This window comes from Pipra filicauda, unplaced genomic scaffold (genome assembly GCF_003945595.2).
Source record: "Pipra filicauda isolate LSUMZ 115617 unplaced genomic scaffold, ASM394559v2 scaffold42_size3861933_pilon, whole genome shotgun sequence".
NCBI lineage: Eukaryota > Metazoa > Chordata > Aves > Passeriformes > Pipridae > Pipra > Pipra filicauda.
Window position 1 is genome coordinate 1184197 of NW_024104565.1, and position 12370 is coordinate 1196566.

At 41.9% G+C, this 12370-nt stretch overlaps 1 protein-coding gene across 1 annotated transcript in view; it reads left to right on the forward strand.

Moving 5' to 3' along the window:
* The window catches only part of RMND1 (required for meiotic nuclear division 1 homolog), a 20835-nt gene continuing 8465 nt past the window's right edge, over positions 1-12370 (forward strand). The window contains exons 1-5 of the mRNA XM_027733836.1: positions 1-69; positions 2890-3404; positions 7949-8057; positions 10936-11011; positions 11340-11379. Of these exons, the coding sequence (XP_027589637.1) occupies positions 2904-3404; positions 7949-8057; positions 10936-11011; positions 11340-11379 (726 nt within the window). The 5' untranslated portion in view covers positions 1-69; positions 2890-2903. The remainder of the gene's footprint in view (positions 70-2889; positions 3405-7948; positions 8058-10935; positions 11012-11339; positions 11380-12370) is intronic.

Genomic DNA, 12370 nt, shown 5'->3' on the forward strand with positions numbered 1-12370 from the left:
GCGAGGCCCGGCGGGCGGTGGGCGGGGCCGCGGCTCGCGCGGCGGAGAGCGGCGCGCCCCCTCCCCCAGGTCAGTGCTGGCGCGCGGCGGCGGCGGGAACCGCCTCGCCCCTCCCGCGGCGGCGGCGGCGGGAGCGCGCGCGGGGCGGGGGAGGGGAAGGAGGGCAGGGCCGGGCCGGGCCGGAGGCGCTGCGGGTGCCTTTGGCGGCCCTGCGCCACGGTCGGGGCTGCGGCGGGAGCCCGCGCTGGGGCAGGAGGGGCTGTGCAGCTCCTCCTGAGACGCCCCCAGGGCGGCGGGGCTTCTGCAGCACCCACGAAGGGGGTGCGGGCGAGCCCGGGCCGTCTCGGCCGCTCTTCCCGCGGGATCCGATCCTGCCGCAGGCGGGAGGGCACCGCGAGGCTCCCCGCGAGGAGGGGGCAGTTTTGGGCGAGCACGAGCCCTGCCTGCGGGCGAGGGGCGATTTCTTGCCTCGAACCGCCCCCAGCTTCAGGCTGCCCCCGCCGCGGCCGTTGCGGGGCGGCTGCCGGGTGGTGCCCCCGGCTCCCCCCGGCTCCGGGAGGCGCTGATCGGTGGTGACGTAGCAGCGGCGGCGGCCGCGCGTTGCCGACCGGGGCGGGGGGAGGGCAGCGGGCCCATTTGCGCGGGGGCGCGCGCGCGCTGGCGGCGATAGCACGCGCGCCCGCCGGGGGCGCCCGCGAGCTGCGCGGGGCCGGGGACTCGCGTTGCTTGCGGGGGCGGAGTGGCCTCGCCTCCCGATTGGCCGCCTGATCCCCCACTGTGCCCGCCCCCCCGCCACCGGCAGCCAATGGAAGCGGAGCGCTCGCCTCTCCCGTACCCCTTCCCCCCCAACTCGCGCGTGCTTCAGGGGCGCTCCCGAGGCAGTTTCCTTCGGGGAAAGGAGCGGGAATGCGGAGGCTGGGAAGGGGTGGGGTGTCCCAGCACCGGCTGCTGGCGGGCCCCGGGGGCAGTCTGGGGGCATCCAGGCTGCGGGGGCCGGGCGGAGCCGGTCTTTGCCGGTCGGGCCCGTCCGCGGGCGGAGCGGGCCCGCCCTCTCCGTGCAGGTCGCAGCCGCCGCCGCAGCGGGCTGGGCCTCCGGCTGGGAAGGCAGCGGGCATGGCTAAACCGTGCCGTGCCTGAAGAGACGTTGGAAAATTAATCCCACTTCTGTGCCCGCTGCTCGGAGGTGGCGCCTCCTATCCTGTTCTGGTCGTCCTTCATCCCGCTTTTCTTGGATTGCTCTATTCCGCTCATTCTGGCTGGCTGCCTCTGCTGCCACAGGCCTGACGCTCAGACCCCTCGATGGAATTCAGCCCATATGATCTCTCTTTCTTTGTAACCTACTCTAAGCCTTTACACTTGAAAAATGATCCTTGGCATCACTGATTCGGGATGAGGTTTTTTGCCTAGGAAAGTGAGGATTTACTTGGCATTTGTGAGTCTTTTCCTGCCAGTTACCCCACAGTGCTGGAGACTTCTCCTCTAGCCTTGGCTTTCCACTGGCTTGGGCTGCAGTCGCTGAGGTTTTTTTCAGCTCTTTTGATTATCCAGAGGTAATAAGCCTTTTAAAAGGTAAACATGCCTTGTTCTGGGCAGAGTCATCTGGGCTGTTTTATAAATACAGAAAAAGTTTGAAATTAAAATAATACTAGGTTTATTCCAGTAAGTATGCCAATAACAAGCTTTAAATTGGGCAGAAATGTATAAGTGAAGAGCATATAAAGATAAGAAGTTATGCCCAAGATCAGTTACTTATTCTGTGGCAGCCTAGAAGTGTTCTACATCCTTTTTATTTAGTTAGTTATTTTTAATTGTATACCTCCTTCACCAGAATTAGTGTATTCCCCTTCCATTAAGTTATGTCAGAGTGTGGTTTGGTGAGGTTTTTTGTGTGTGTATTGTGCTAACATCCAGGTATCCTTGTCAGGACAGAGGGCTTGTTCCACGGCACCATGATTTTTCTCACAAGAAAATACTTGTTTGAAATATTATGTAAAGCGTATTTGTGGTATTTGAGATGCTCCTTTTTGAAAAATATTCTGACAGGCAGGGTTTTTGAGCTATACAGCTTAATGACTTTTTGTTAATAGTTTACTGAAGACAGATTTTATGTCATAAGGGAAATTAGGAAAATCAGATGTGGGAAGGGACTTGACATGGGATTTTTCAGCAAATGAAACACACTCACTGAGGTATTCAACCTACTGTCTGTGAATACTTTTAAAGTTTATTTGATTAGCTCACATGACATAGGGTAGATACACTAAGCTTGCTGGTCTGAAATAACCAGAATAAGGACACTGTTGAGTTTCCACCTGCACTGGTGGGTCTGCAGGCAGGCTTGGTGGTCACTGTTGCGTCAGGATGTACTGGCAGGAGCAAGGCTGTAACTCGGCTCCGTTCTCACTGTGGTCAGGACGCATGACAGGGGCTGGATCTGTGCTGAGCTGTTTTTGGCACAGGAGTCTGAGCTGATGCTGAGCAGTGTGTGTATTCTGTAGGTGCCATTCCCATACAGCCACGTAGTAATCTAAATTGTTGGGTTTTTATGTATAACGCAATGATTCACAGAGTCTGATGTCCTCTTTAAGGTGTGTGTTTGCTTGCTCGGTGAGCAGTGGAGTTACTGAGAGTGTAGGCTGCTGCACAGAATGAGCAGCAGAAGGAACAGATGCCTGCTTTCATATTGACACAGCAACCAGTTCTAGCGTGTTTTGATTTTAGACAATTTCCATAGGATCGAAAAAAGGTATTTATTCCCACCAATGTCATGTGCTTAGGCATCCTAACACATGCAAAAGTAGTATGGGTCACCTTTTAGATAAGAGAGAAATAATATTCTTTCTTTCCAAAATGTTGATGGATGATTTTGTTTCTTTGTTTTACATACAGTTCAGAGGGAAGAAATGAGACTGAAACTTCTGCGCCTCCAGACTAGATCTTTCCATGCTTTAACAACAATATGTCAATGCCAAAACTTTAATAAAACTGGATGTCTGCTATTAAAGCTGGATAATGAAGTTGACAGAACAGCTCAGAGAACAGCTAAGTCCTGGAATTTTTATGCTCTGAAAACTGCATTCCCTTGGTTGACAAGTCGATGTGTGCAAGTCAAGAATTGGCAATTGCTCCAAGGATATGTATCCACTTCAGGAAGAAGTGTTTATTATCAGGGTGGGGAGGGGTTTTTTCCCTCCTGGAGATGCTTGGGTGTGATGATGATGCAAAACTTCAGGCTCAATACAGAACATATCAAAAAGCTCAGGAACACATCATCAAGATTTTATGCAGTTGTATCAGCTGGTAAAATTATTCCAAAACAAAATAACCAGCCAGTCAAGAGGCCACCAAAGGCACCGAGGACCAAGCAGCCATCCAGAACGAACCTGCCTCTCTCAGACATGGAGGTAATGTATAACATTTACAGTCTTTATGGCATTAAGGGAATGCATGAAATTTTAACTTATATTCAGATTAAGGTTTAGATTAACGTTTTAATGAAATTAATATATTTATTTGGTGAGAAGGATTTCATTATTTACCCTAATGTGGGAGCTCTGCAAACAGAAGCAAGCTTGATAGAAATTAGTGTGTCTGGTATTCTGAAGGTAAAATGGAAGTTTACTAACAATGTGCAAACAAAAGTGGAAGGAAGATAAGTGGAAAGGTAAAGTCTGTTAAAAATAGTATTGACCAGTGCTGTCATATCACATTTAATATTGAGCTATCAGAATGATGCCCTACATATCCTTGCTTGTCCAAATCTACCCAGTTTTAAGGCTTCACTCAAACAGAAGTAAAGGTGAAGGTAAAAAGTATAAGATTTGTATTCAGATTAAGTTTCAGATTGGAAATGGATGTGCAAGTGTAGCCTGTGTTACTTGAGAAAGATTATTCTATGTGTAGAAATAGCTCTTTAATATCCAGACTCCTAGGTCTGTTGCAGAGGAACTGCAACAACAAACTGATTTAGATAAAGTGAGATATGATGAAGTGAAACAGTGCATACTTGTAGCTGTATCTCCTTAAGATAGTTCTTAGCCAAGGCAGGCATTAAGTATACTTTTATATAGGATTTCCACAGTGAATCCTGGTGTCAGAAGTGTTACTGTTCTCAAGCTACAGCAACAACTGGATATTGTTAGTAATATAGTATGATAGACGAGACTGAAATAAGCATTGTGCCTTCAGAAATAGTTTACACACTGCAAAATATGTCTATTACATGATCTACTGAACATGATGCACAGAGAAGTTTTAATGCTTGCCTTATCATCTAAGCTTCTGCTTAGTATTTTGTGTGATGAGCAGGAGTGTGCCTTTGTGTAAAGAGTCATAGTCAGTTTAGTTCCCACTCGTATTTCCATGTTGCTTTGAAAGAGGAAAGTGAAGAATATTAGTCCTGAAATACCATGTAATGTTTCTAGCTTTTTAGTCCTGCTATGACATTACATTCAGAGTTTGACTCTTTTTGGTTTTGGGTGAAGTGACAACATTTTTGAGGCTTTAAATGACAGCATAGAATGCAAACAGTTTGACAGAATGCCAACTTTGTTTGACATTTTTATGTTTATATGTAAGTAACATGCAGTGCTGTATTTACTTTCTTCCATTGTGAAGACATGGAGAAAATACATCCTGATATATTGAAATAATAATATAGTTTCTGAGGAAGTTTCCACATGGCAAAATGCTGGGCCAGAAACCACATAAACTCAGACCTAGCAGAAACATTTGCTGTCTTTTATTAAATCCCACGTGGGTTTGTCAGATATATATCCCTGTCTGCAAAGGTACAGACAAGCTATCACGTTGACTGCAGACTGACAGTATTTTGGAATCAGGATTTTTTTTTACCTGTGTATTTCTTAGAGCTGTGTAGTACAGAGAAATAACTTAGAGATGTGGATGACTTCTATGAGATTAATAAAAGTAGCACAAATGGAGAATCTTTGAAGGTTTTTTTTCAGCATGCCATCTGTTTTTTTTAAATCCTGGTGTCACAAAAAATGCTGATCTTGCCTTCTGTGCACGTTTGAAGGCAGCCAGGAGCCCTCTAGTATTGCAGGCCCTATTGTCAGAGCAGTTGCCTGGGGGCATCTTCTCCTTCCTAGCCTGCCTCTGGAGACAGTAGTTGTAGGCCCACTCCCGAGGTTCTTGGTTAGAGGAACCCCAGGGATCCCTGGTGTTTTCTGTCTGGGAGGGCCTGACAGTTGACACTTTTCTTTTGCAGAGAATGATGTCCTTCCCACCCCTCCCCAGCACTAGTCTTCCTGTGTTTTTACAGGCAGAGTGCTGAGTACCAGCAGTGATAAATTGGTTGTACAACCAGTTTTTCAGGATAGATGGAGGAGTTACTTGAAAGCAGTTAACTGGTTTAGTCAGTCCATCAGTGAGCAGTACCACTACTTAGTTAATCTGTAAGGTCTGGTGGCATGAAAAGCCTCTGAGCTAATTTTTAATGCTATAGCCATATAGCATAAAAATAGCTTGAAATTCAGGCAGAGATGTTATACTTACTACACTTTAGATAAAGACTGATTCCTATGGCAATACGAGGACTAAAGTTCATTCTACAGTTTGTTTTTTTCTTAAAAATTTTTGCATGCTTAAAGTGGAACGGATGGACTAAGGAGAGTTAGGATTCCATGAGCCTGTACAGTCGTTGGAGGCATGATGATACAGAACCTAAGTTGTCAAGATACTTAGCTGTCCTTAGGAGCTGCCATCCTGTATGGTGCACTGAATAGAATCTTAATAATGCCCCAGCTGTAGGCAGAAAGAAGGAGGGTGGTGAGGAGCTGGAGTTTCTTTCTAGAGCCAGTACAAGGGCTATATTCTGGGGAGTTTTAAGTTTGCACGTGAAAGTGACATAGCTGAAAGCATGGCATAGAGGTTGATCAGCCAGTTGACTTGTCAATTTTAGGATTAGCTGAGTCACTGATTAGAGTAGATTTTTTGGCTGTATCTCACCAACAATTATGGGAATTTAGACATTCGGAGCACCTGTGGACACATCTATTAGGTGGCTTAATTTCAAATTTTACCCAATCCAAATGTTCTCCATCAAGCAAGATTTTAATAGAAATGTAAGTGAAACAGTACATTGTAACAAAAAAAAAAACAAACAAAACCAACAAAAACAAACAAAAACCCCCCAAGCAAACTAGTTCATATCCAAAATGCTATTTCAGGCATATAGCTTAGCAGAAAATTTCTGGTTCTAACTAAATGTGAAATCTTTGCATTGGAACTAAAATTGCAGCACAAATTCGATTCTGTAGTGCATTTACCTTGAAATGAAGAATAGCACAAGTAATAAACTATGGGAAGGATAGAGAAGGACAGATTTTCAGATTATATGCTAACTAGAAGATGAGAGTTTGGTCCTTTAGCTCTTGACAGAAGAGTTTTGTGGCAGAGCACATGTACTTCTAATCATCAAAGCTTTCTGGAAGAATCTTCAGATTCAGATACATAACTGGTATTGGTAATTTAGAGATTGAGAATGGATTATACAGATGAAATTGTGATAATGCAACTTGATGCTGCAAGGGAACTGAAAATGCAGTTCTGTTCCACTGTTAACTCAGCCTTGTAGCACACTTGTGGGAATATGCCTACAAAATTGCTCTCTGAATATTGTTATTACATTTAAAGCTTATTTTCTGTTAGTAGTTGCTGAATTAAGGCGATGTATAAGCTAAGCTTTGGACGTGATAGCAGAACGTTGACATTAAAAAGAGGTTCACACATCTGTTTGTGAATCTGATGACTGGCAATGGACACCCTGCAGGGAGCAGAACACCTCTGTAAGCCTTGCTGTTTGTGTATGAGTGCTGCAAGAATGTAATTTGGATTTTAAGTTGAAGTGTATTATGGGTCTAAATGCCTGCAGATGAGTACAGTTCTTTTGTTCATTTGTTGTTAGTTACATCCCCATTTGTATTTGTTACAAAAAGCTGGGAAGTGACTGATCCACAATGAGACATTACTTTCTGGACATCTTCCACTACATTGTACTGAAAAACATTATTGTAGGACATACATTGTATCAGAACAAAGAAATACACTTAAAATAAGTAATAGAATTTGCAAATCAGGTTAATGTGACTTGTTTGATTAATCAAGAAAGTCTTTATGCAGATGGTTTTCTGATTTCTTTGCCATGCCTAAAGTCAAGTCACTTTGCAAGTCAGCATCATTTTTCCAGTTATTTGTTTGAATATGGCATTTTAGTTATTTAAGATTGTGGAATATTGAGACAAACTCTGGCTGTCATGTATTGTTCAGCTGTGGTGTCAGTTGAGAGCATGTTTTAAGTGCAGGATTCAGCTGGGGGCGGGAGGAGGGACACGGCAGAGGAGCAGCACCTACAACTGGCCTTGGAAGATCAGTGACTTTCTCTGCATAGTGGCTCATACCCTGGGAGCACCTGAGCAGTGAGCTTGGTGTGTTGTGGAACATGTTTGTGCTTGGAAAAACTTTGGGCCTGATAAGCAGATTGGGATAGTTGAACTCCATTTATCTTAAAAACACGGATGTTAAAACTGGTATTGGGGGTGTCTTGCCTCTGGTTTCAGTGGTCAGCCAAGCATGTCATAAGCCGTGGGATGGAGGAGCAGTAGCAAGTGCAGCTCTACTGTTAAAGCATTTGATTGGCATTCAGGGAAGAAGAGTTCTCTTTGTGGCTCTGTCACAAAGATTTTTGGTGCGACTTAACTCATATCACCTGGATTGTTCTCAGTGTATGATTTGCTTTCCTGCTCAACAAGGAGCAAGTAATCTTGTTAGTATTTGTACATCAGGTGGACAGCATGGCAATGATAACGTAGAAAAGAGTGCATAAATGAAAATTGTCACTCTCTGAATAAATTTGAGGCAAACAGTTTTCTTATTAACATCTTGCTTCAGCCTTGCCCTAACTCAAATCTTTCTTCCTTTGGCACAGAATCTGATGCAGTGCACAGCCTTTGCAACAGCAGATGAATATCATCTTGGTAATCTGTGTCATGACCTGACTTCACATGGATATGTTGAAATAACAAGTTTGCCTAGAGGTAGATCTTTGAAACATATTAAAAGCAATGGTATACCTTGGGAAATAAAATATGGGTGAGGTATATAATTTTTATAACTTTATGTATTCTTGTTCTGGTAATACCGTGGAATATATCATACTGCCTGTAAAAATAATGCTTTGATTAAAGATTCCATGTGCCTAAGAATCCCCACAACTAAACCTTTCAGAATAGCAGTATGACCAGTATTTGCTGTTACTCTCTGATAATTTTTCCCAACATTTCAATTACACTAGAAGTATTGAAAAATTACATGCATGCATGAGAAATAACTTTGGAAATTTACTGATACAGAGAGTTTCTACAGAAATTCACTAATTGAGAAAATTCTGAATGTTTTATTTTAATTAATCTTTCAGTAGTGAGGTAGTGCAGTGCTTCAGCTGTCAAAACAATTTTGTAATTTGAAGTGTTGCATCTTCGTTCCATATTCACATTTCTATTAATGTAAATCACTGAGGGTCAGAGAGGAAGGCATGCAAGAGAGAATCTTGCTGACTAAGTGAAATGAAAAAGATAAACACATAAATGCTTAACTCTAGTAAAGAGAATGCTGTTGATAGGGTTTCTTTATTGGGCCAAGTATATCATAGCAAATGTTGAATGCTTCACTTGGGTAGGCTCCAGCAAAATAATTGGTCTGGTTTCCATATAAAGTATCTCTGAAGACTTGGGGAAAGTATGGCTTGGAAATAGCCAAAGTATACTACAGGAAAAAAACAAATGGAGCTTTTTATAGCTTAAAGAATCTTATGCCCTGGAACAGCTGTGATTTTCATATGTTGGCAGTAGAATGCCTTTTTTTTTTCTTTGAAAGGACAGATTATATGAAGCTAAGGGAAGGACAGACAGTTTATGGGCATTTCGATAGGGGTTGTCAAATACCTGTCTGCATCCCAAACAATAATCTAAGTGCAATAATACTCCAGTAAGTCTCTTTCAAATGTGTGAGTTACTAGTGATTGTCTTGTTCAGAAAGATGAATGTGAAAGACAAGACTAGAATATAGGCTTCATGTGCGTTTTAGTTTCTTTGTATTAGAACCAACCCTGGTTTCACAGCTTTGGGGTAGAAACTTTGTACAACCCCCAGCGTAACTGTGAATTAAAAGTTACTGTTGATGGTATTTTGCCCTGGAGTGTGAGTTTTGCCGGTTCTTTCATTTCTTGACAGTGTTTTTGACTCCTCACAATAAGTACTCTTTATCAAAGGTTTGGAGGAAGTAATGATGAAAGTATGTTAGACTGTGCCAGCAGATCTGAAGTGTTGTGATTGTTGGCGTGTGCATGTAGCAGTTTGGTTACCAAGCCAAACACTGAATCTTAGAAAAGAAAAAAAATATTAGCGCATAGAAATCTAAATCAGCAATTATTGTGTGGATTTGTTACTTTGTAGTGTTTTTTCTAAGCATTATGCTCGGTTTTGACTTCTTTAAAAACATTTTAGAGGCAGATCCTGTACTTTCACTTAAAGCGGACCAAATTCTCTTCAATCGTGTGTGTTTTGGCTGTAGCGGGTAAATAAAGATATGGATTGTATTTAAAAAGGCAAATGAGAAATTGTAGGCAAATATTACTTCCACAGTGATATCATACGTCACACCTAAAACTTGCTCTAGTGTTTCATCCAATTGCATATTTCTGAACTGGACTAGCAAGTGGAAGAAGAGTCTCTTTAAATGGCTCAGACCAACCCTGTGGTCTCAATTCAGGTATTAGAAAAAGTATCTCTGATACTTGGTCACTGTGCTGCCTTAGTTTACCTGGCCTCTGTGGCTTGACCAGTAAAGCAGAAGGTGGAATTTGTACACAGCCAGAATTTGATGCCTTGTCACTTGACCTGGGATCTTCCTGCAAATGGGTTTAACTTTCTAAAGCTTAAGTGTAAGGCCCTGCAAAATCTTTGGGGAGTCTTGCTTTACTATAGAAGTAGGAGGTTTTTCTGGTCTAGCTTCCACTAGCCCTGCAACAAAATGAGTCATGCTGGAAAGTAAGCTTTTTTGTTTGGAACCATATCAGGACTTCTAAAACTTTATCCATATTAGCAAGTACTACAGTGGAGAAGACTTGTAGGAGAAGAAAAACCAAAACCTTGTTTTGAGAACCCAGCATCCACATTTTTTAAGTTTGGGGCACTCTACTTGCATTAGCTCTAGTCTGGTCCTTTGTAACAAATGCCTTATTAATGGTTGGAGTACTATAGGGGCATTTTTTGGAGCTCCTCTTTCAGTTTAATTTGATGCAAAAAATCCTGCATTTTGTATACTATTCTGCAATGCACATCAGAAGTGTGGTAAAGGAGGGTGGATGGAAGATTTGTTTCAGAAGAACGCTTCTGATCTGAAGGGAAATGCAGGTGCACACTCTTCTGTCTTGGGGATACGCTCTTTCAAGTGTCTGACTGGCAAAGCAAGGTCAGCAGAATTTGAGTGCAGATTAGTCCCTCAGTGTGTAGAGAAGAGAAAGATCTCCTGGGCAAGCAGATTTGAATGGTAATTTCTTTGCAGCTGTGGGCAACTTCCATAGTTCTCTCACATTGTATGTCCGCTTCTGTATTCTGTTCCTGGTTATTTATTACGCTTGCATCAGTTTTCTCCTAAGTCTTTTGTTCTTTGAAGGTGTTACATTTCATTAACTGAACATTCCAGTGAAGTTCACAATAAAGGCTGAGTCTGTCTAGAGTGTGACAGTTCATAAACGCAGTGTAGTTTGATATTGTAGTTGTTTCCTTGCAAGCATTTCCATCAGAAAAATAAAATGAGACTGACTAATGTGTCAGTATTTAATTGTTGAATTATAAGCTATCAAAGTTAGAAGTTTGACTATTAGTTCATTTTTTTTCATTTATTTCAAACCAGATGCTGCAAATGTTTTGGTGGTCCGTACTGAGAAATCTGCAAAAGAATATGATCCTGGCATGATTTTTTTCTTCAGGTAAACTATAAATTGTGTTCAAAACATTATGTTATTAATAGTAATGGTGTGAAGGAAGTAGTGCAGCTTGCTAGATGAAACTCAAGGAATAACTGTCCAGTCAGGATGATTTTAAAAAGAAATCAAATTATTTAAATGGTTAAAAAGTACCTTCTTATGTTTTTTCATTAAAGTATGGTTAAAAAGCAACTATTACATAGTTTCTGTGAAGATAGTATTAAGTTTCTTGATTAACAGTGACAGAAATTGCCACTGTACAATTTGAGTATTGCATTAAAATGCATTTAAAACAGTATGATTACACCTCAGTTTTTCCTTGAATTCACAGGGAAGGGGCTGTTGTGTTTTGGAATGTGGAAGAGAAGAGTGTAAGTAAAGCAAAACTGTTTGTTAAAACTGCATAAGCAGGTGTTTTTGTCAGTCCCACAAACCTCAGCATGCTGACCAAGAAGGGTATGCCAGAAGCATATCTATTTTAATGACTATATTTATAGAAATTTAATATTTTTAATGTATTTTTATTACTGTTGTTAAGTAAAACTGGATTCTAGATACAAAAAGTATTGATCTTATCTGTAGGCAGAGTATGTGAAATTCAATGACGTATTCAATAGATGATACTGAGATACACAGAAGTTCACAGGAGGATTTTCATTACAGTAAATGAAAATACGTAGCAGTTGTTTCCAGACGTGAACAGTTTCTGGATTCAAGTTCACTTTTTCTGTTTCAGGCCTGAAATATTCCTGATTTCCTGTCTGTTTTAGGGGGTGTCAGTGTATCAGGTGTCCCACAAAAAGATAGTAGTTCTCCCTGTAGCACACTTAGGATGCTATGGTTGTAACTACGCTGCTGATTCTCAGATATTACTAGCTGACTTAACTCATGATGATCTTTGAGTTGGACACTTCAGCCCACTGGAGTACTCTGAAAACTCTCATTTTGTTGTACATGCTTGAGTACCTTTGAAAATTTGATACTGTGTTTTACTTGTCAGTACTAGTAACTGTAGTTGGTCCCATGCTAGCTTTGTTTTTTATGCTTCGTGAAATCATAGTCAAAGTTTTAACTGCCAAACAACTTGCTCAAATAGAGGAAGTAATTTTATGCACATGTTTTAATGAAATGAAAGGAAAGGAAAAAGCCCCAAACTGGTCTGTGGAACAGAAACTGAAAGTAATGCAGTAAAACAAAGTGTAAAGTATCACTGCAAATGGACAAAATGGCTTTTCAAAGTACTCCAGAATGACTAGTAGGAGAAGAAAAACTATTTGAAACTAACAAACACTTTCCAGGAGAAGTAACTAATACAGACTAATCACAGAAAGAAATTTAAAATATAAAATACCGTTTTCAAAT